This window comes from Galeopterus variegatus, unplaced genomic scaffold, assembly GCF_000696425.1.
Source record: "Galeopterus variegatus unplaced genomic scaffold, G_variegatus-3.0.2 Scaffold751, whole genome shotgun sequence".
Classification (NCBI taxonomy): domain Eukaryota; kingdom Metazoa; phylum Chordata; class Mammalia; order Dermoptera; family Cynocephalidae; genus Galeopterus; species Galeopterus variegatus.
In genome coordinates, this window is record NW_007726862.1 from 199,770 (window position 1) to 221,447 (window position 21,678).

At 38.1% G+C, this 21,678-nt stretch overlaps 2 protein-coding genes across 5 annotated transcripts in view; both read right to left on the reverse strand.

Annotated features, from left to right (window-relative positions):
- The window catches only part of MSH4 (mutS homolog 4), a 118,953-nt gene extending 108,229 nt beyond the window's left edge, over positions 1-10,724 (reverse strand). Inside the window, exons 1-2 of the mRNA XM_008572061.1 lie at positions 10,379-10,724; positions 5,054-5,236 (exon numbers count right to left, since the gene is read on the reverse strand). Coding sequence (XP_008570283.1) covers positions 5,054-5,236; positions 10,379-10,610 — 415 coding nt within the window. The 5' untranslated portion in view covers positions 10,611-10,724. The remainder of the gene's footprint in view (positions 1-5,053; positions 5,237-10,378) is intronic.
- A 1,619-nt stretch (positions 10,725-12,343) lies between these two features.
- On the reverse strand, positions 12,344-20,555 carry RABGGTB (Rab geranylgeranyltransferase, beta subunit). Of its 4 annotated transcripts, none has more exons than XM_008572063.1 (9): positions 20,459-20,552; positions 19,249-19,356; positions 17,809-18,006; positions 17,018-17,123; positions 16,233-16,252; positions 16,028-16,138; positions 15,287-15,412; positions 13,145-13,294; positions 12,344-12,666 (listed from the first exon to the last, which is right to left on the reverse strand). In XM_008572063.1, the coding sequence occupies exons 1-9, from the start codon at positions 20,459-20,461 to the stop codon at positions 12,526-12,528; spliced, it is 963 nt and encodes a 320-aa protein (XP_008570285.1). In that variant the 5' UTR covers positions 20,462-20,552; the 3' UTR covers positions 12,344-12,525. The 4 variants fall into 4 exon arrangements, with proteins under 4 accessions (XP_008570285.1, XP_008570284.1, XP_008570287.1 ...); XM_008572062.1 differs by having other exon boundaries at positions 16,233-16,285; XM_008572065.1 differs by lacking the exon at positions 15,287-15,412 and having other exon boundaries at positions 16,233-16,285; positions 20,459-20,555.
- Between the last annotated feature and the right edge of the window lie 1,123 nt (positions 20,556-21,678).

Genomic DNA, 21,678 nt, shown 5'->3' on the forward strand with positions numbered 1-21,678 from the left:
CCGGCCCTAAATTTTTTTTTTTTTTTTTAAAAAAGATGACCGGTAAGGGGATCTCAACCCTTGGCTTGGTGTTGTCAGCACCACGCTCAGCCAGTGAGCAAACCAGCCATCCCTATATAGGATCCGAACCCGCGGCCTTGGTGTTATCAGCACCGCACTCTACCAAGTGAGCCACGGGCTGGCCTGGACTCATGCCTTTTGAATCAACTGGTCTTACTATATATTCTACTGTTCAAAAGCGTCTGGCCTTAACTGAAAGGCAGAATGGCTTACTGAGGACTCAGTTATGGTACCAATTGAAAGACAACACTGAAAGGATGGGGCTCTGTCTTACAAGATGAAGTTTATACTTTGAATTAGAGACTACTGTATGATGCTGTCTCTAACACTGAAGACACAAGTCGGTCTGTGAATCAAGGGGGGGGGGGAATGGGAGCGGCTCCTCTCACTATCACACCTACTAACCCACCTGAAAAATTTTTGCTTTCCATCCTGGCAACTTTGAAAAACCCGCTGGTTTATAGATCTTAGTTGCCACAAGGTTAATGATTCCACCAGGTGACACAACAGTAGCTCTACTGAATTGGAAGATGAGACTGCCACCTTGCTATTTTGGGTTCCTTATTTATGCTGCTGAATAGGCAAAAAAGGGAGGGGAAAAATTAATCTATGGATGGAGTGAGCAATCCTGATTACCAAGAGGAAATCATGTTGTTACACACAATGGAGGCAAAGAAGACTATGTCTGGAACCCAGGGGACTCTCTGGGGTACTTCTTTGTATCTCCAATAGTAAAGGTTAATGGAAAACTACAGCAACCAAAAAAGGCAGGAAGACTAAGACTCATACCCTTCAGGAATGAAGGTTTAGGTCATTCCATCCCTATTGCTAAGGGTAAGGGAAATGTGGAATGGGTAGTGGAAGAAGGAAGCCATAGATATCAACTACAACCTCATTACCAATTATAGAAACAAGAACTGTAGTGCTTTGGATATTTTCTCTATGCTTCGTTATATGCATGTGTTTAATTGTATAAACTAACCATTTCCTGCTCTCTCCTTTCAAATTTTAAAAAATTTTATACACAAGTTATTGGAAGCTAACTTTACAATTTAGTCTTTAGGTAACAATATTCAGTGGAACCATGCTTCAGTTTCAGACAATTAACATAAAATGACTGTTAGGATTGTTAATTCTTCTCATTTTGGGAAGAATGAGAACTTCCTTGCTTCTAAGAAGGATAGATGTATCCTGTTAAGTAGAAATATAGAATCGTTTTGTTGTTGCAGTAACAGAGTCTAAATGTGTGCAGAGGTATACGTATGGAAGTTGACTAGCCTAAGGATTTATTCCAGTTATCTATCGTCACTCAGTTCCAAATTTACCCTTCAATATAAGTTCGGCAATAATGGACAGAATTGCTATAAGCATTTCCCCTTTAAAGTGACCACAATGTTAATCTTTCTCAGTAGAGGGCATTAAAGGGACCTTGCAGGATAAAAGGGCTCTACCTACAGTTTTAGTGCAGCATGGTTAGGTCAACAGTGTGAGGTACAGGGACATCTGGTGGTGATCTGCTCCAGCCATATACCCAGAATATGCTGTTCTTCTGTACATGCTCACAGCCCCAGCATGACCTGGTCAAAACCTTCCCTCAGCCCTGTCAATACAAATATACTGCACTCCAGGCCTCCTGCCCACACTGATGTTCTCATCCCCTCTGCTCTTTTACCCTCTCTTCAAGTTTGTCTCCCACAGTCCTCTTGATGCCATACTCTCCCAACAGAGAGATCATATGCTCCAGGCCTCCTGTCTATACCAGAGACCACTCCCACTGTACATCCACATGCCAGCCACCAGCTCCAGTCCACTCACCCTGACTGCTTCCTGTTTGCCCCAGACTGTAAACACTGGCTTTGGCCCATCAAATGTGCAGGCTCTGCTTTCAGTAGATTCAACTTCACTTTTTCCAATGAGATCTTGAGTTCGAGGCCTAAAGTGTGCACACTTCCAAGTATGAACTCCTTGGGAACTCAAACCTAGATATATTAAATTTCTCCTGCTTAAGACGGGATCCAGATAACTACAATCTCTGCCTTCATGGAATTTATAGTCCAGCAAAGAAAAGAGACAATTAAAAGAGCAATGTTAGTAAAATATACAGTGAAATGGAAGAACACAGCAGAGAGACTTCTTAACCTACACTTACAAGATCAGAGAAGTAACATCTAAGCTTAGACTTGAGGAATAAATAGTTGACTGTATGAAGAGGGAAAGAAAAAGTTTTCTAAGCAAAGGAAATAGAATGTATGAAGGCCTAAGTGTAAAAAAGAGAGCATCATGTTCAATATACAGGAAAAAGGCTCAGAATAGCTGAAACATAGAATACACGTGAGAAAGTTATGTAGAAGATGCTGGAAAAACTGGCTAGAGAAATATCATGCAGTCCCTCATAATCTATATCAAGATATTTAAAGTTGGTCTTAACAGTAATTGGGAGCCAAAAAATTAGAAATAATTACAATATTAGAAATTATTAGAAATAATGAGTGTGGCGAAGTGGCTGTTACAGGCTAAATTGTGTTGCTCACTGGAATGCATATGTTGAAGTCCTAACCAACCCCCAGTACCTTAGAATATGACTGAGCTAAGGGGCCAGCCCCGGGCTGTGTTGGAGATGGGGCCTTTAAAGAGTTAATTAAAGTTAAATGGGGTCATTTTGGTGGGTCCTAATCCATTATGACTGGTGTCCTTATAGAAAGAGGAGATTAAGACATACACACAGAGGCACCATGTGAAGAGACAAAAAGGTTTTCATCTGCAAGCCAAGGAGAGAGGCTTCATAATGAAACCAACCTGCCGACACCTTGATATTGAACTTTGTTTCAGTCATTTTGTGTTGCTGTAACAGAATTACCTGAGACTGGGTAATTTATAAAGAAGAAAGGTTTATTAGGTTTACAATTCTGGTACAGCTACATCTGGCATGGGCCTCAGACTGCCTCTACTCATGGCAGAAAGTGGCAGGCAGCCAGCGGGTACAAGCAGATCACATGGTGAGAGGAAGCAAGAGAGCAGAAGCAAGACAGAGAGAGAAAGTGCCAGGGTCTTTTTTTTTTTTTTTTTTTTATCCCACATAAGGATGACCGGTAAGGGGATCTTAACCCTTGACTTGGTGTTGTCAGCACCACGCTCAGCCAGTGAGCAACCGGCCATCCCTATGTGGGATCCGAACCTGGGGCCTTGGTGTTATCAGCACCGCACTCTCCCGAGTGAGCCACGGGCCGGCCCGCCAGGGTCTTTTTAAGCAACGCGGGAACTAATAGAGTGAGAACTCACTCATTAATCACCCCTCCCCCAGGGAGAGCATTAATCCATTCATGAGGGATCCGCCCCCATGACTCAATCAGTTTCCAACACTGCCACATTGGAGATCAAATTTCAACATGAGTTTTGGAGGGTACAGCACATCTAAACTCCATCAAACTTCTAGCCTCCAGAACTATGATAAAATGAAATTCTGTTGTTTAAGCCAACCAATATGTGTTATTTTGTTATGGCAGCCCCAGCAAACAAATACAGTGGCTGATTATAAAAATCAATAAACAAAAAATCGGTTGTATGTATACATACTAGTCATAAGCACTCCTAAAATATAATTTTTTAAAGACACTACAATAGCCACAAAGATGATAAGATACCATAGCTATAAATTTAAAAATATATATATATACATAACCCATATGTAGAAAATTATAAAACTTTGTGGAAAAACATTAAATAAGACTAAAGTAAATGGAGAGGTAACCTAAGCTCATAGATAGAAAGACTCAATATTCCAATTCTCCCTAAAACGATCTATTGATTCAGTAGAAGTGCAATTTCAATCAAAACCTCAATGTGTCTTTTGGTGGAATTTCATAAATTGGCCCAAAATTTATATGGAAGAGCAAAGGGCCAAGAAGAGCCAAGTCTCTTTTAAAGAAGAAGAATAAGATGACTTAGAATAAGGGTGGGAGGACTGCCCTACTAGATATTAAGACTTATTATAAAGCTAAAGATGGTGTGATATAGGCACAGAGATAGACACAATAACCTATGGAAGTTAAAAGAAAGAGTTAAAAACATAGAAACAAAGAGGACAATCATCAAAAGATTTAGTATCCAGAATATATAAAGAATTGCTACAAATCAAGAAAAATAAACCTAAAGAAAAATGGGCAAAAGACATGAACTTTCGTTTCACATAAAATTAAAGATATATGGCCAAAAAGGACCCAAAAAAGATAATCAACTTCATGCGCAATCAGGAAAATGCAAATTCAGACTATAGTAAGAGTATTTAACAACTGCTGAGGTTAGTAAATACTAAAGGTCTGACAACACCAAATGCTGAAGAGGACTTTCATACATTGTTAGTAAGAGTGTACATTAGTAGAACTACTTTAAAGAACAATTTGTCATTATCTTTTAAACATATACATTCACAAACTCTGTAACCAAGAAATTCTATTGCATGTACCTTAGAGAACTGTTATGCATGAAAACCTATTTCATCCATTTTACCCCTCCAGAAAATCTAGCAGATTTAGATAAAAATTAAGATTTAACTATTAAAAAGAAAATCACTCAATAGTATTGAGAATCAACATTTAGATTTAAATGTACATTGTGCATAAAAGGAGCACTTTCTCTTGTGCTGTTTGTCAAAACGGTTAAAATAATGTAAACCTGCATTTATTAACAAACAATATCAGAAAGAACGAAGCATAGGGCTGGCCCATTAGCTTAGTTGCTTAGAGGGTGGTGCTGATAACACCAAGGTCAAGGGTTCAGATCCCCATACCAGCCAGCTGCCAAAAAAGAAAAAAACCCGAAAACAAAACTACGTAGCTTTATTAACTTAGCCTCAAATTATGGACATAGGTGAATTGATGTATTTATCTTTCAATCATTCACACAAGTTATAGATAACTTCAAATGAAGTCAACCACACTAATTCATAATTTTAAGTTTCAAAAAATAATCTAGGTTAATTTTCTACTCATTTTACCTGAATATCCCATTTGTGGTGTCCAACTTTTATAGCCTGATTTCTGGGGATTTCCAGCAGACAATGGAGTTTTAAGTATTTGTGGATAATTAGTATCTCGTCCAGAAGATGAGCTTATACCCAAAGTAAAATTTGATGCAACTGTGTTTTCTGCGTAAGATTTTTTGTTTCCAAAGTATGAACCTAAATTTGAAAAACTAAGTATCAATTATTAAAGATTAGAATTATGAATTATATGTTAATATCTATAGTTTATACCATGTTTACTTTCTACAAAAGTTCATAATTATTTAAAAATACAACGAATTATTATTAATTAAATGACATTATTTAAAAATAATCTTGTACTAAAATATGCTAGTATGGCTTTTGCTTCTACAAGACCACTGAGACTACTCTTGCTAAAATCATAAACTACTTTCTAATCTTCATAATATATCAGATATGTTTAATTTATATAGTAATTATTAGATCTCTTCTCTTGTGTTGAACTCTTCATTAAAAATCTTTCCTCACATGCAAATGATCTTGTAAAGTGAGTTTTAGACTCACTTGGCTTCAGTTCCTTGTTTAGGTTCTTACCTATTGATATATTACCTATTTTACAGGGTTGTCATAAAATTCGAAAGAATGTACATAAACAGCGTATCATAATGTCTTGGCACAAAGATGTTATTAAAAAAAAATTTTGGGCTCTTTATTCCTATTCCCTTTGATTTTCATGACAATTCTGTCTTGATTCTCCTTAAACCACTTCTAGTTTCCTTTGCCAGATCTCTTTTCCTCTGTCTGCCTCTTAACTATTGGTCTCCAGGATTCCATAATTTTAAATCTTCTGTCACAAATCAACATTATATATTTTCTCTAGGCATCTCATGTATTCTCTTGGTTTCTATTAACATCTATTTCCTGACAAGTCTCAAACCTTCATAAACAGACCTAGCTCCTCTCTTACACTGTAAATCAGGGGTTAGTAAATTTTTTAATAAAGGCCCAGACAGCATATATTTTAGGCTTTGTGGGCTATACTGTCACTACCATAATTGCTCAACTCTGACATTATAGCAAGAAAGCAGACATAGACATACTTAAATAAATGAGCATGACTACGTTTCAATAAAACTTTATTTCCAGTTCCTGAAATCTGAATTTCATATAATTTTCACATACCACAAGACATTCTTCTTCTTTTCATTTTTTAACCCTTTAAAAATGCAAAACCATTCTTAGCTCTATCTTTGCATTGTTCAATACAGTAGCCACTAGCCACATGTGTCTATTTAATTATATCAAAATTAAATAATAAAATTAAATATTTAGTTTCTCAGTCACACTAGCCACATTTCAAATGCTCATAAGCCACATTTGGCTACTGGTTACCATATTGGACAGCATAGATATGGAATGTTTCTATCACCACAGAAAATTCTATCGGACAATCTGGCTCTGGGTCATTATTTCTAAATAACTCTTCAACATAAACCTTTAGATATTTTCCCCAAATTACTAAATGTCCAAAAGTGAACTCATCTTTCCCTCAAAATTTATTCTTTCTTTATTACCATTCATGGTCAATTGTACTATCTTGTACCCTGCCAAGTCATAAACTTGAGTCATTCTTAATGCCTCTTTCATCAATCGTAACACCTAATCAGTAACTAAATACTATTCTTCTTCTTCTTTGTTGGGAAAATATAAGGAAAACGGTCAGGGCCCCTAAGATGTTCGGAGTCTTGCTGAGCATCTGAGGTGGGTATGCGCCTGTGCACGGGTGTTCCTTGTTATTGTCTAATGTGATTGTGCATGTGCATCTGGGTGTTTTTTGGATTATGGACTTGAGCATAAAGGACTAAAGGTACAGATGCATGAAGCTTCAAGAGGAATCTCCGGGAAGCCGTATTAGGTCGATTGTTCCTAGTTCTGAATAAAGTCTATTATTTCTTTACCCATGGCTCCAAGGACCTTGTCCTATTATCTAGCTCATAGACCCGTGTGTGAAGGGTTTGTGACCCAGTCTGGACAACGGGTTTGAGGGGTCCGTGAGTCCTAGCCCTACTTTATATTCTTTTTTTTTTTTTAAATACATCTAAAATTTGGATCCCTCTCCACTCCTACCCGCCCATTTTAATTAAGTCCATATCTTCTACAGGCCTTTTGCAAGTCTACTACTTGTTCTCCTTGCTTCCAGTATTATGCCTCTTTAATTCATTCTTCACATCATCACCAGTGTTATTTCTGAACAACAAATTTGATCATATATCTCCCTTCCTTACAATTCCTAAGTGTCTCCACTATAGGACCAAATCTATCTTCTTTGTATGAGCCTCAGCAGGAATCAACAACATAGTACAACTAAGACAATTTGAGGAGAGTTTGATAAAGGGAATATTTACAAAGGTGTGGACAGGACGTTGGGGTATCTTCATAAAAAAGTTTGTAGAACCAGGACAAAATGTGCTCATTGGCATCCGCAGGCTTAAAAGAACTAAGGAAGGGAGAGGTTACCAGAAACTGAACACAGAAAGGGCTGTTTCTTGTTCTCAAGCTACATTTAGACTCCCTAATCTCTTTCATGAAACATTTACTTGCTTTAGTTCTCCTCCAACTCCCTTGACCTCTATTTTGCTGTATCTTCTTCATATTCTCCTTTCTGGTCCCAAATATACTAGGAACTTTCAATTCTATATCCTTCCCAAGTTTCTCTTCTTAGCCCTAGATCTCTATATTCAATTGTCATAATAGGAATATATGGATACCCCAGAGGCTCTTCACGCTCAACGTCTATGTAATAGAACTCATCACCTTTCCTCTAAAAGCTGCTTCTCCTACAAAATTTCCCATATCAGAAAAACACTTCGGGGCCGGCCCGGTGGCGCAATGGATAGTGCGCCGCTTGGGAAGCATGGCGGTGCTCCCGCCCGAGGGTTCGGATCCCACATACGGACCGGTTCCCGCTCACTGGCTGAGCGAGGCGCGGGAGCAATGCCGAGGGTTGCGATCCCGTTGCCGGTCCCCGGTCCGGTACGGGGGCAACACTGAGGGTTGCGATCCGTTGCCGGACACGGAAAAAGACAAAAAAAAAAAAAAAAGAAAAACACTTCTACCATCTATCCAGTCACCAAAGCTAGAGACTTGGTGTTGGCACGCGGGACAAAATTTATTTGCCTTCCATTTCAACTCCTAGTTTATCTATACCAGATCACCCTTCTACCCTAGCCAACCAAAATTATCTGCAGTTCTACATGCTTCTCTGTGCCTTTGCACATTTTGCTTTCTCAAGAATACTCTACAGTTTCTCTTCACTCCTCCTTCCCTTTAGTTGGCATTCTTTGTTCTACTTATCCAAGGCCAGCTGAAGTTGCACTTACTCTGTAAAATTGCTTTTCCCACTTTTGTTCCTCCACTTTACTTGTAAATACCTTAAAAATTAGTAAATACCACAAATAGTTATCTTTTAAAGTGCATTTGTTGATTTTTAAGGCTGTCTTTCCCACTGAGCCTCAAGTTCCTTGAGAGCATATATTATTATCCCCAGCTCCTATGATAATTTGGGCCTTGGTTCATTTACTAGGCCTTGGTTCCCTCTGTAAAACAGGAATAAAAAAACCTACTTTGCAGAATTATTGCAAAAATAAGAGATGCTATAAGCCTAGTAAGAAGCTAAACCAAAGTAGGTGCACATTAACTATGTTATCATTATTGATGAAAGTAAGTGGGTGATGAAGCATTTCATGGAAACAGGGATTATCAGAGTACTTCAAAAGTTCGTGGGAGGATTTGTATTCATTTAGTTCCATTTTTCCACAAGACTTTTTGAAGTGCCCTAGTATAATGTGAATACGCATGTTGCCTTGAGGGAACTGAAAGTAGCTCAGTCTTGTTAGAAAGCAGGGTCAACATTAAAAAGTGACGGGAGAGAAAACTAAAGATCCCAAATGGCCTTGGATACCCATCTGACAGAGTTTGGATGTGTTGTCCCTGCCAAAACTCAAGTGCAAATCTCATCCCCAATGTGGCAAAGTTAAGAGCTTTTTAAGCCATGGGGTAGATCCCTCATGAATGGATTAATACTCTCTCTGCGGGTGGGCGGCCTGAGTGAAATCTCACTCTATTAGTTCCCACAAGAGTTGGTTGTTTTAAAAGCCCTGGCACCTCCCCTCTCTCTTTCTCTTCCTCTCGCCATGTGATCTGCTTGTACCCACCACCTGCCTGCTGCTTTCCACCATGAGTAGAAGCAGCTTGAGGCCTGCACCAGGTGCAGCTGTCCCAGAATTGTGAGCCAAATAAACCTCTGTTCTTTATATATTTCCCAGTCTCAGGTTTTCTGTTATAGCAAAACAAAACGGACTAATACACCATCTAAAGAGTTTGATCTTTTACCAGCACATGCAGTGCCACAGATTTTAGTGGCAAGGGACATAAGATTTTCATTTCCCATATAACTCTGGTGGTCCTGTAAGTAAGCTTGGAAGAAGGAAGAATACTTAGGAGTTTGATGTGATAATTTAGACATAAAATTATGAGAGCATGCAATGACATAGAGATAGAAAGGGTCAGAATTATTAAAAAGATGAAGATAGATAGGACTTATTAACTGTTTATATATTATGAGTAAGGGAAAACTTGAATTGTTGAAGCCTTCTACAAGATTAGGCAACCAAATGAATGAGATAAGTAAGAGAAGCAGGTTAAGAAGCTGTAGAGAAATGAATTCAGTGAATCATATAGTGAGTTTAAGGTATCCATTGATCTCTCACTAGAAACTTAAGACTGTGAAATGGGAGTCTGAAGCATAGATGAGATTTGAGGTGTAGTGATATTCACATCCAGGTAGAAGTGGCCTAGAGGAAAAAAACAAACAATAATTTGGAAACTAATAAAGGTGAGCACAGCAGTTGTCTGGGAGATAGGAAAAAAAACAGGGTGAGTGGAATCAAGGAAGCAAAATTAAGAGTTCAAGAGAAACAGCAGAAAGGTCACATGAGAGGTAATGAAGTGACGATTGGATTTCGCATATTACCTTACTACTGAGCTGCGTGAAATGGTGTGTGAAAAAATGATGATCCTTTTACCATGAATGGACACTGATAAAATATACAATAAATGATTCAAACTTACCTTGAAGGACACTAGTACACCTTTTAATACTAAACATATTATTCACCTTAATTAGACGAAATGTTCAATTTAATCTATTTTCATCCCACCCTCCAACCAAAGCACAACTGAATCTCGCTGTGGCAACAGCTACCCTCGTCTCCCTGAATCTCTGGGAGTTGCAGGCCTCCAGTTGGCGGAGGAGGAGTCCACCCAACCACTTCTTGCCTTGAGCTGGCCGGGAACCTGACAGGTGGCATGGGAGACTGCTGCTGCTGCTCCGGTCCGCTGCAGCTCCAGATGTGCCAGCAGCTGGCGATGCAGAGGCCTGCACTGAAGGGTGGCTCTGAGGAGTCTCCTGGAGTCCGAAATTATAGCGGGGACCCTGTGAGAGAGCCTCTCCCAATGAAAGGGAAGCCACAGGGGCAGGAGAGGTTGATGAAATCTCAGGCCTCAGCATCCTCCCAAACCTTCCCTGGCACAAAAAGTACGATGTCTCAGGGAGCCTCTATGCGAAGCCCAAGGACAGAAGCAGCACCTCTGAAGAGAGCGGGAGAACAGGGCGCAGGCGCACGGGCGGAAGCACGGAGCAGCACAGCGCACGCGCGCGCAGCCGCAGTGTTCTATATCTGCTCACCCCGTTCACACCCAGTACCGTGCACGCAGCCATAACCAGTGGCATCTCCTCCCACATGAACCTACCGCTATAAAAGATATCTCAATAGCCCTCTCAGCCTGCCGGTATCAGGCTGAACAGGATTCTTCAGAGCCCATTAATGACCACCCGATTTGGTAGCCTTGTTATTTTCATAGCACTCTAATTCCAAGATAAGTGCTTTTAAGCATTTCCCACACCCAAGCACACTCGCTTATTTTTAACTGTCCATCACCGTACACCAAGTGCTTATAACATAGCAAAAATATTCAATGTTCAAACCTTTGTATGATCACCTAACATTGGGACAAAATGTAAAGATCCACAAAGCTGTATCACAAGATAGTGTGCACATGGCTGTATGCATAGTATAAGATCCAGGGAAAGACCCGGTGAGATCTGTTCGTCAGTTTAAGGAACAGTTCCCAATCCAATTTCTAGTACTGTGGCTTTACACATTAATTAGTTAAGAGCAGAATACAAGTTCGAACCCCAGCTTTTTGTCAAATGGTGACCTTTGGTAAATTATCGTTTACTCTTCTTGAACATGGCAATAGCACCAACTTGTTAGGGATGCTAGGATCGAGGAAGTAGAAACGCTCTGTAAACTGCTATATAGATACTATTTTCTAACATTCACAAACACCACTACTGAATTCTTGCAACAGTTAAGTATCTCAATAATCAGGTATGCACAGCATAGTCCATCCACACGCAATGACTGCAGTTCTTAAAATGACTGAACTGCAATTACCTTTGAGAAAATCTGAACTTCCACCTCAAATACACTAATTAAAATACCTTATTTTCACCAAAATCGTAAACTCCAAAAGCCACAGTATAAAAGAACGTGGGGCCAACCTTCAACTTATATGTTATTATGTTTCCTATTGGGAGAAAGAAAAAAAGCCAAAATCCTGATTAATTCTGATCTATAAAATGCTAAAAATATGAGAAGTGCAGTCCAAATTGCAACCTGATTCTAAAAGGTAATGTCATTTACCTAAATCTGTGATCAATTCAGAGTGTATTCAAGCCTATGAATTACCCCCAAATGTCAACAGCCATTTATTTTGTGCATCTTTTTTTTTCCCCCTCTTTTTGTCTTTTTTTACTGACCGGTAACGGGATCGCAACCCTCGGTGTCACGCCCGTACCAGGGACTGGCAACCGGATCGCAACCCTCGGTGCCGCGTCCACACCGCGCTCAGCCAGTGAGCGGGAACCGGTCTCCACATGGGATCCGAGCCCTCGGCAGAAGCGCCGCCGCGCTCCCAAGCGGCGCACTCTCCAGTGCACCACCAGGCCGGCCCTATTTTGTGCATCTTTTAACTACTATATGGGGTTTATCCATTTCTATCAGGTAACATTCTTGTTCACACAAACCAATTACATTAAGTATTATTACAGAACACATGAAAGGAGCAGCACATGGGGTATAAAACAAGTAGAACTCAAGTTTTTATGTTTGCTTTGTTATGAAGACATATGAACAGAGACACTAAAGTAAAAACAAAAAATTGTACTCAGAAAAAATCTAAAGCTGAAAATACAATACAGGTCTTTATTGTACAGCATGTATAGTTACATAATTTATTAAATTAATTTACCACAATATACAAAATATTAACATGAGTCATTTTTAGGTTCGATAAGCACTTTAAATACAGAAATGTTGAGATGGCAAAACTACACTAAGCCAACTTGTCCATCAATGAATCTAGCTCACTAGCTCAGGCTGAATGTTCACCCTTCGAAGCACTTCCTCAGGCATGCAAAAAACAGGACTAACAGGTTTAATCGTTTCTTCTCCCAAAAGTGACAATCCAGCAATTCCAAATAATGTATGAAAAGGATCCACCTATTAGAAAACAAAAATTTATGGAATATTACAATATGCAAACCTTTAAAAGTCCTTGTTTATATAAATATTTATATTGGAGCCAACTGTAAGAGGGTACATCAAAAAGCTCATGGAAAGATTCATATCACCTTTTTTTTTTTTTTTGGTGGCTGGCTGGTACAGGGATCTGAACCCTTGACCTTTGTGTTATCAACATGATTCTCTAACCAAGTGAGCTAATTGGCCAGCTCTTTACATTACCTTTCAACTCTATTTACTGAAGTACCCTCGCATTATTTACTTTGTATGCTGAAAGAGACTTACAAATTGTTTTTAATATTTGACCTATATCATAAGCTTAACTAATTTTGTTGGCAAGAGGTGATGAAAATTTTCTGAAAATTCATTAAATAACCTTCACATTTGAAATTAAAACATCTGAAGTAATACAACACTGAAAAAATAACTTATTCAGACATGTAAGAAATATACTTGCCATATCTCCTGGCCTATCTGCAAATCCCCCCGTTTCTTCATCTTGACATGCTAAGATGAAACTACGCAGTTTCTCTCTATCAATCCAATGAAGCCTTCCAATTATCTTTAGGGAAGCCAACACCCACCATGAATAACAAACATCTGGTAACTAGGAGGGAAAGAAAGACCACAAAATGTCACAATTTTATTCTCTTCCCTAGTTTAGAGGAACAACTTAAAAGTGGGTTAAGTCCCACTCTTAAGTTATCTGAAGTTCAAACAACGGGTGGGTGGGGTTAGGAAATCAAGGGATATACTGACATGCACTGTTTGAAATGCTTGCTGAGAATTAAAGATCACTGGGACAGAGAAGACCAAACTCCAATCCATAGATACCCATGCTCAATATTTCAGTACTTAGGGCCGACCCTGTGGCGCACTCGGGAGAGTGCGGTGTTGGGAGTGCAGCAGCGCTCCCACCGCGGGTTCAGATCCTATATAGGCATGGCCGGTGTGCTCACTCGTTGAGTGTGGTGCGGCAGGTCACCAAAAAGACAAAAAAAAAAAAATTTCAGTAGTTATTGTTCAGCACCCAACTATGTATGTATATTTCTATGATCAATACCTAACTCAGCTCCTTAACCAAGAAGCTGATGGAAGCGCTCATGAAATTGATGAGAATATGTTCCACTTTCCCAGATAGAGCATTTTAACAAGTGCTGTCCAGGTGGATACACATCTGCTTAGAAATCACCTAAAGCCTGGCTTCTCAAAATGTGGTCACATGAGTCTGTAAGAAAGGCAGAAGATCCCATCCCAAACTGAGTAAGAATCTGGAAATAAGATCTGCATTTTAATGTAATCCCTGAATGATACATAGGCACAAAAAGAGCTGCCCTAGACTATGTGAAAGCACAGGTTCCTGGGGCTCCCCAGAGCCACCCATTTTCCTAACCACTGACAGTGCCCCAGGTTTTTTTCTTTTTGGCAACTGGCCCATAAGGAGATTCAAACCCTTGACCTTGGTGTCATCAGCACCATGCTCTAACAAAGTGAGCTAACTGGCCAACCCCCCCTCCCCACAGGTTTTTAAAGACCAACTGTGGATATTTCCCTATCCATTAAGTTATTCAGAAATACTGAGCAAGAAAAGTTTAAAAATAACAAAAACAGTGACCCAGATGAAAGCACTACCATGTTCCATTCATGGGCCAGAGGCACAGCAAGCTACAGCCCTTGAGTCAAATCTGACTACAACTTAAGAACAGTTTTTACATCCATAGTTTAAAAATATAGTTGACATATAAAATACAAATATGTCCATAGTAATTTTAATTAGAACAAAGCCACACCCATTCATCTCTGTCTGTGGGTTGCACTTGCTCTATAAGACAACTGTGTAGTTAATACAAAACCATTAAGGCTGGATGAATTATGTGGCCCTTACAGACCTGGTTTAGACAGAGCATAATGTGGAGGAAAAGTTTAATAAACCTCTCTCCAAATCAAAATATTGTCTGGGTTTTCCTTAAAAATAAATAAAGACTTTGACTGAAAATTCTGTAGCCTACATTAAAAAATTTTTTTAATTTGGCAAAATCAATTATCCTTTCACACTCATATGAATATAGAGATTTCTATACAAGATGTCTAACAGTAATGTAAAGCCTTTGGCTGCCAGCTATAGAGCCTTTACTACTTAAGAGATAACCTGATTATGTGTCCAGAACCAAAAGGTGTTTATAGTTTCATTTCAATGCCTTCATTATGAGGCCTTCAGAAGGAAGAGGGAAAAGATCTTCTAAAAATTCACACACGTCTGAATACAAATACTTTTTAAGCTGTAAGTATAGTATTTTTGTATTCGCCTTCAGAAAACTCAGTTTAATTCAAGATAGTGAAGACCAAAAGACACCTTTTTGGAAAGACCATCAGAAAGCAGTACACACAAGTTTTCAATACTGTCTAGAAATGAACACCAAGGCCAATGAGTATTTCAACCCTAGGGGTTCTACTTTTACCTGTCTTTTTAGAAGATATTACTGAAAAATTACAAGAGGATGGAGGAAAGGAAAAAAGGTCATGATCAATTTACAATGAAATGTGCAAATGGCATTCACTCAAGTTTATAAAGCACAAAACACAGCTTATGAAAGAATACCTTCTCTGGCCTTCCATTGAGTCCACCTGAGGGTAACTGTCGTTCACAAAGCCACCAACCAAGTAAATCAGAATTTACTTGATGCAACTGACTAGTAATAGCCAGGAATCCTGTGCAACAATAGATCTAAAATTACAGATATAAAGTCATGTGTATAATTCCTTGGTAGTAAAAGTGATAAAAACTACTCAAATTATTAAAACTTATAAGTGAAGTTTCACTTTCTGATCTGACATTTAGAAATTCAAATATGTAATACCACATAACTATATGAACGAGTCCAAGCATACAATTACTAGAATCTAATTCTGCATTGAAATACCATTGTCAAAATTTCTTCATGGCTAAGTGTTTCAAAACTATTGACAAATGATGTTCTCTGGCATGAGCAAAGAGGTGCTCATTTAGCTTAGGATAGATAGGAACAGAATGTTTTCATTTGCATAGTTAATTACAAATTAATAGGAAATATAAAAATGTATTTTGTTGATTATAAACTTGCTTCTTATGTTTGTTTGGGTCAGTGAGTTCCACTAACAGGGGAAGTTATATAAAGCAAATTATATAAAAATTCCTTCCTTAATTAGCAACTAAGCAGTTCTTATGAAATATCCCACATTACAGTTTAACTTTATTTGTATTTAACAGACTCTGAAATTACTATTAACACATTTCCCCATTTTATTTCACTGATTATCTCTTCAAAATTGATATTAAATTTAATCAGCATTAATAAATCACCTGCCCAGCATGGGACTCAGAACCTGGTCTGCAACCAAATCCACCATCAAAGTTCATACAGGACAAAACAAATTCGATTGCCTTTTCCACATTAACAGCATCAAGCTTCCCCTGTAAACAAAACAAAACAAACAAAAAAAAGCCTATTAAATTCCAGAGTATCTATGGATGCTTAAATTATTTCAATACAACATTGAAAGCTTACCAGTAGAGCCAAAGTTGCCACTGCACAAAAAGAGAATCTTGTATCAATTTCTCCTAAAACAAAAGGGATCAAACCAAAGCGTGTTACCAGAGGATTCTATCATACATAATGCAAGTTTCCTAAAACCCAAATCTTCACAACTACAATGTTACATTTCTAAGAGTCCAGCTTAACTTTTACTTTAGGTAGTCAGGAGGAAAGCTAAACCTGAAAGTTAAATGCTTTTACTTACTTCTAAGGAAACAACCACAGACTCAAACAACCCAGATTGCTCAGACAGGAGAGACTAATAGAGCCAAAAGGACTAGTCAATTTCTAATAATGCAAATAAACTTACTCTATTTTATAAAAGTAGACTTTCACATCCCATGAAGCAGCTGGTCTGTCTGGCCTGCAATGTTTTCAGCCCTAATGCAGAGATTATATGTATCAAATAAATTCTATTTCCTCCCTCTACTCAAATATTCAGTAACTTTGCAAAGTTTTTGAGTATTTTCTCCTTTCCAACAATTTTTTTTTTAACTTTACAAAGCCACCAAATATTGGGGAAAAAAATCACACCTACCTTATCTTTTAGACAAGGCCCCTGTATTCCAGTGCTCCTGCATGCTGATAAAACTACCACAGTGCATGCTGGAACCTCCAGCAGACCATTAACTCCAGTTAGACCAGCTGCTTAGTGGGACCTGAAAGGATGAAAAACTTAAAAATCTCCTTATTAACTAGCAAAGCCAGGACATTTTAGTATTTGTAACCTGGGTAGCATGGACTAAATTTGAAATTACCCCAAATGTCTCCAGCAAAAGAACCATCTTCTTTCTGTAGACTTTGGACATATTCCACAACTTTATTTACGTCAATAACATTAATACTGTCATAAAGAGTAAGAATCTGCAACAAACACAAATAATATTAAGTAAATACCCCTTTCAAGTTTATTTTAATGCTATTATCTTCAACTACCTTTTAAGCTGTCAAGCAAGCATGTTTTGTCTATGTATGTTGTAAACTTTTCTCAAATATGCAGACTACCCTGTTACTCAATAAAAATATAGATATTATCAACAAACCTAAATCTTTAATTTTTCAACATATTAATTGTAACTTAGCATTCCAAGATATTCAAATAACTTTATATATACACAGAAAGCATATATATATATATATACTTACAAAGACTTTAAAGCACCATGTGGATCTTCACTAATACCAAAATTAAATACATATATATATATATATATATATATATATATACTTACAAAGACTTTAAAGCACCATGTGGATCTTCACTAATACCAAAATTAAATAATCACATCTACTGATTTTAAAAAGTTTACATATACTACAGATAAAAATTTTATCTTCCAAGGTCTCAGGTAATTTTAGAACTCACATCAACTTTGAATTCAGCTAATACATGCCATCACATCATTGACCTTGTAGAACATGCTTCACTTGAAAAGATTAACTTTTTGACCTATGATACTAATTTTGTCACTATCCTAACAGTCTCAATTCCTGACTCAGGTAAAGGAATACACTATATCTAGACTGTTGAATTTTAATTAGTATTTACCTGGACAGCACTAAGAGTGTACAGAAGATGAGGATCATGTCCAATACTAGCACTTATTCCCCCACACTCATGCTGGCATGACTTAATAAACGTCAGAATTTCTTCTCTATTCATGCGATGAAGTTGTCCCATGAGATCCATTACTGTCAGACCCCAATAGATGCCACTCATTCTCAAATACTCAGACATACAGTATTCCTAAAATACAGAATTTCTTAAATGTGTCAGTTTGAACTGACGACAGGTTAAAGAGCTTAAACACATAAAGTTAAATCACTAGCCAGCTTATTTCACATGATCTTAACGGTATCACTAATCAAGAGTGAGTTTAAATTTCTAGTTCTCAAAATTAGAAGCCATCTTCAGACACAACTGTCAATGGGGAAAAAAATTATCTGAGAAGCATGATAAATTCATCTGTGGCTGACAAATAGGGCTTTAGTCTCTTCCAAGAGCCACCTAGAAGAAAAATGAGTCAGAAACTGTATCTTTTTAATCAGTGAAATACAGAAAGTATTTTTCAGAATACCTACGTCAGTTTGTTAGACATCCATTCTTTGAATATGTGGACTCTGCACAAAACCTATTATTAGTAAATCACATAACTACAAGCAAATGATCAAAATGATCTAACCACGGGAAAGGTAGGTGTTTATGCCCAGATAAAATAGTGGCTAATCAAAGAGTCATGAAAATTAGTTTAGTGCCAACCCAAATTCTGGGTTTAAAGAAGGGGCAGGTGGTTTTAGCAGATAAAAGGCAGAAAATGCCCCACGTCTTTTAAGCCATACAGGGAAATAAATACATACTGCCTTAACAACTCTATGATTGCTATTAACTGGAAGTAATAGTTATGTAACTGGAAGTTTATGGGAACAACCTAACACTTAAATCAAAAATTCTTCATTACCAGATATTTAGCAAGATGACAGATAAGATTAAGACAATTCAGCTGTTTTGATACTGCAGAAAAAATATTATACTTAGGTGAGTTGTTCATTACTTTTTGCTAAAATTGTCCCATAGTAAAACTCTTCATAGTTTAAAAACTTAAGGTAATACTTCTTCAAGGTCTCAGCGTAATTCTAGAGCTTAAGTGTTATTACACATCAGCAATAAATTCAGGTAATACATGCCAACACATCATTGACCTTGAAAGCATTACCCCAAATACAAAAATAGAAACCTTTTTGTGCCTCGGAACCCTAATCTACTTTGTCTGGCATAGCCTCTAAGGGATGGTAAAAATCCTGGTTGATTCTGATAAATCTCCAGCCTCAAATATCCAAGGTACACTTACTGAATGTCAAGGGCACATCTTCAGCCCTCTGCATACATAAGATGGATACGATTTTAAGAAACAGGATATAAATACTTCCAAACTGCTTATGCCTGTCGGACTTCTTTAAAATAAATTTTTCAATATAAAATCATACATACATAATCATCTTTCTTTGAGCCATAGGATGCGATATAATCTACATGTTTTTCCAATAACAGGGTGTCCGGTGCATCTGACTTGATAATAACATCCTTCTGTGGTGTGCCCTTTCAAAATAAAAAAAATAAAAAAATAGTGATCTATCAACGTTTACCTTTTGGTGTTCTGCCCCCTAACACATATTCATTTCATCTCACCACGGAAAAAATTTCAATTTAAAAATTGCAGTATCTGACCAAAGAGAATTTAAAAGATTAAATCTTCACCTTAGGCATGAATCAGGTATTTTTAGGGTCTCAGAGTAATTCTAGAGCTAAAGTAATAATAATCAACTTTAGATTCAGAATACATGCCGGCTCATCATCGACCCTAAAAATTACCATCTGCATTTGTTGTTGCTTATCTTTCAAAGAATGAAGCAAAACAGCACGGAATATCGAACTTTACCAATTCAGGACAACTTCCGCAGTAAGCATGCGGAAGCTTTTAAAAAAAAAAAAAAAAAAAAACCTAGCTAGCCCATAACATACAGGCAAATTCTTGGTTAATGAAATTCAGGTTTCGAAGCATTTTCTATGCACCCTAAAAGTTATTCATATTACTAAATAAGCAGTCCTTTTAACTGCATCTCTCCACCTATACTCCGAATCTCTGCATTTGCAACAAGTCCCCAGGCGAGGCGGATGCAGTTCTGCTTTTCATTTCTTATCTAAATCTCCGTAACTGCGACTACATTGTAGACACCATCAGTAAGTAGGTCATGAAGATTACTGAAAATGATCAAGTAGCGTATTTCCTTCGGATCCTATTTAAAATTTATGAGGTCTTCCAAGAATCCATATCACTAATGACTTAAAGATTTTTCTTTGAGCAAAAAATAAATAAATAAATAAATAAATTCCGTAAGAAAAGAGCCAACTGGGTGCGGATTTTTAGAGGGATCAGGCGCTGAATCCTTAAGACCGCCCCCCGATAAGAGGAAGCCTGGATAAATTAACAGGCGGCAATTGTGCCCGCGAGGTCTGCAGAAAACGCTTAGTAATACTTCACCCTCTGCGTACTCAAAAGTACTTCCAAGGCCCGTTTCTTAACCCAACCAATCTCCAACACTCGGTAAACAACACTGTGGTGACCACGCTGCTCAATACTATCCTATCCCGTCTCCTCCCGACCCATCCGGACAGCCGCAGGAAACACAGCAACACTTACCATGTCCGGGAGCGAAAAGAAAGAAACTGCTTCCTCCTCGGTAGACTTAGGAGCCGCGCGCGTGCGCAGAAGTGCTCCTCAGGCCCCTTCCGCTCCCTGACTTAGTTGACCACACTTCCGCCTGAAGAACCCTACCGACTACTCATGGGTGTGCTCACTGCCTGCGCCTATTTTCTTGTCTCACAGTCATTTCGATTTGTCTAGAACAGTTTTACTTGGTTTTGTTTTGTTTTTAGGGGAGGGGGCGGCTGGCTGGCCGGCATTGGGATCCGAACCCTTGGCCTTGGGAAGTGTTTCAACACTGACCAACTACGCTAACAGGCCAGCCCCCTACAAAAAATCAGTTTTTAAGTATCCGAGTTACTCTAAAGAAATCTTTGTTCTTGAGGCTCTTGGTACTCCGAATATCTGAAATGGCTGTTTAGTAGAGCGCCTGCGTGCATGTAGTAAGTGTCCAATAGTTTTTGAACTAATGTTAATGAAACGTTCACATTCCCTCCCTGTTTGACTTGTCCCTTCCCGGTCCGTCCCTTTACTCCCCCCTCTTCGCCCCCCCCCCTATTCCCCCCCCCGAAGCGCTAATAAAGTTAAAATAGTTGGAAGTTACGTTCAAAAGGAAACATCCATGTACCTTTTAAGAGCTTTTCGCACAATCTGCTGTCTAACCAACCCAATGAGTTTATTTTATTAATTATATTTTTCATTTCTGAAGGTCCAATATGATTTTTCAGATCTGCCTGTTTTTATAGTTTCCTGTTGTTTTCCTTTTTGTGATTTTTTTTTTTTTTTTTGTCTTTTTTTTTTTTATACCTTTCACACCAATTTTATACTCTGTATCTGATCATCCTAATATCTGGAGTCTTGGGGTCCAAAGTCTGTTATTTTTTATTTTTAGTTTACTTATTTTCATGGTGAGTTTTGGAGTTTTTTGGTTGTAGGCTTATATTAGGGCCTGAATGGGGGGAAAAAACAACAAAAAAAACCAAAAAACCACTCAATTCAGTTTCTCCCACTATACTCTCATAACATGCTCCTGACACCAGATGTGTGGGGGTTTCTCCCCACTTTAAGAGCTTTTCGCACAATCTGCTGTCTAACCAACCCAATGAGTTTTTTATTTTATTAATTATATTTTTCATTTCTGAAGGTCCAATATGATGATTTTTCAGATCTGCCTGTTTTTATAGTTTCCTGTTGTTTTCCTTTTTGTGATTTTTTTT

Coding starts and splice junctions, on each gene's coding strand:
- RABGGTB (XM_008572062.1), bottom strand. Junction 18,007..19,248: donor GCTCAAAGAAAGATGATTAT/GTATGTATGATT, acceptor TCTGTATTTTAG/GAATACTGTATGTCTGAGTA. Junction 16,286..17,017: donor TTTTGCTGGAGACATTTGGG/GTAATTTCAAAT, acceptor CTTTTGTTTTAG/GAGAAATTGATACAAGATTC.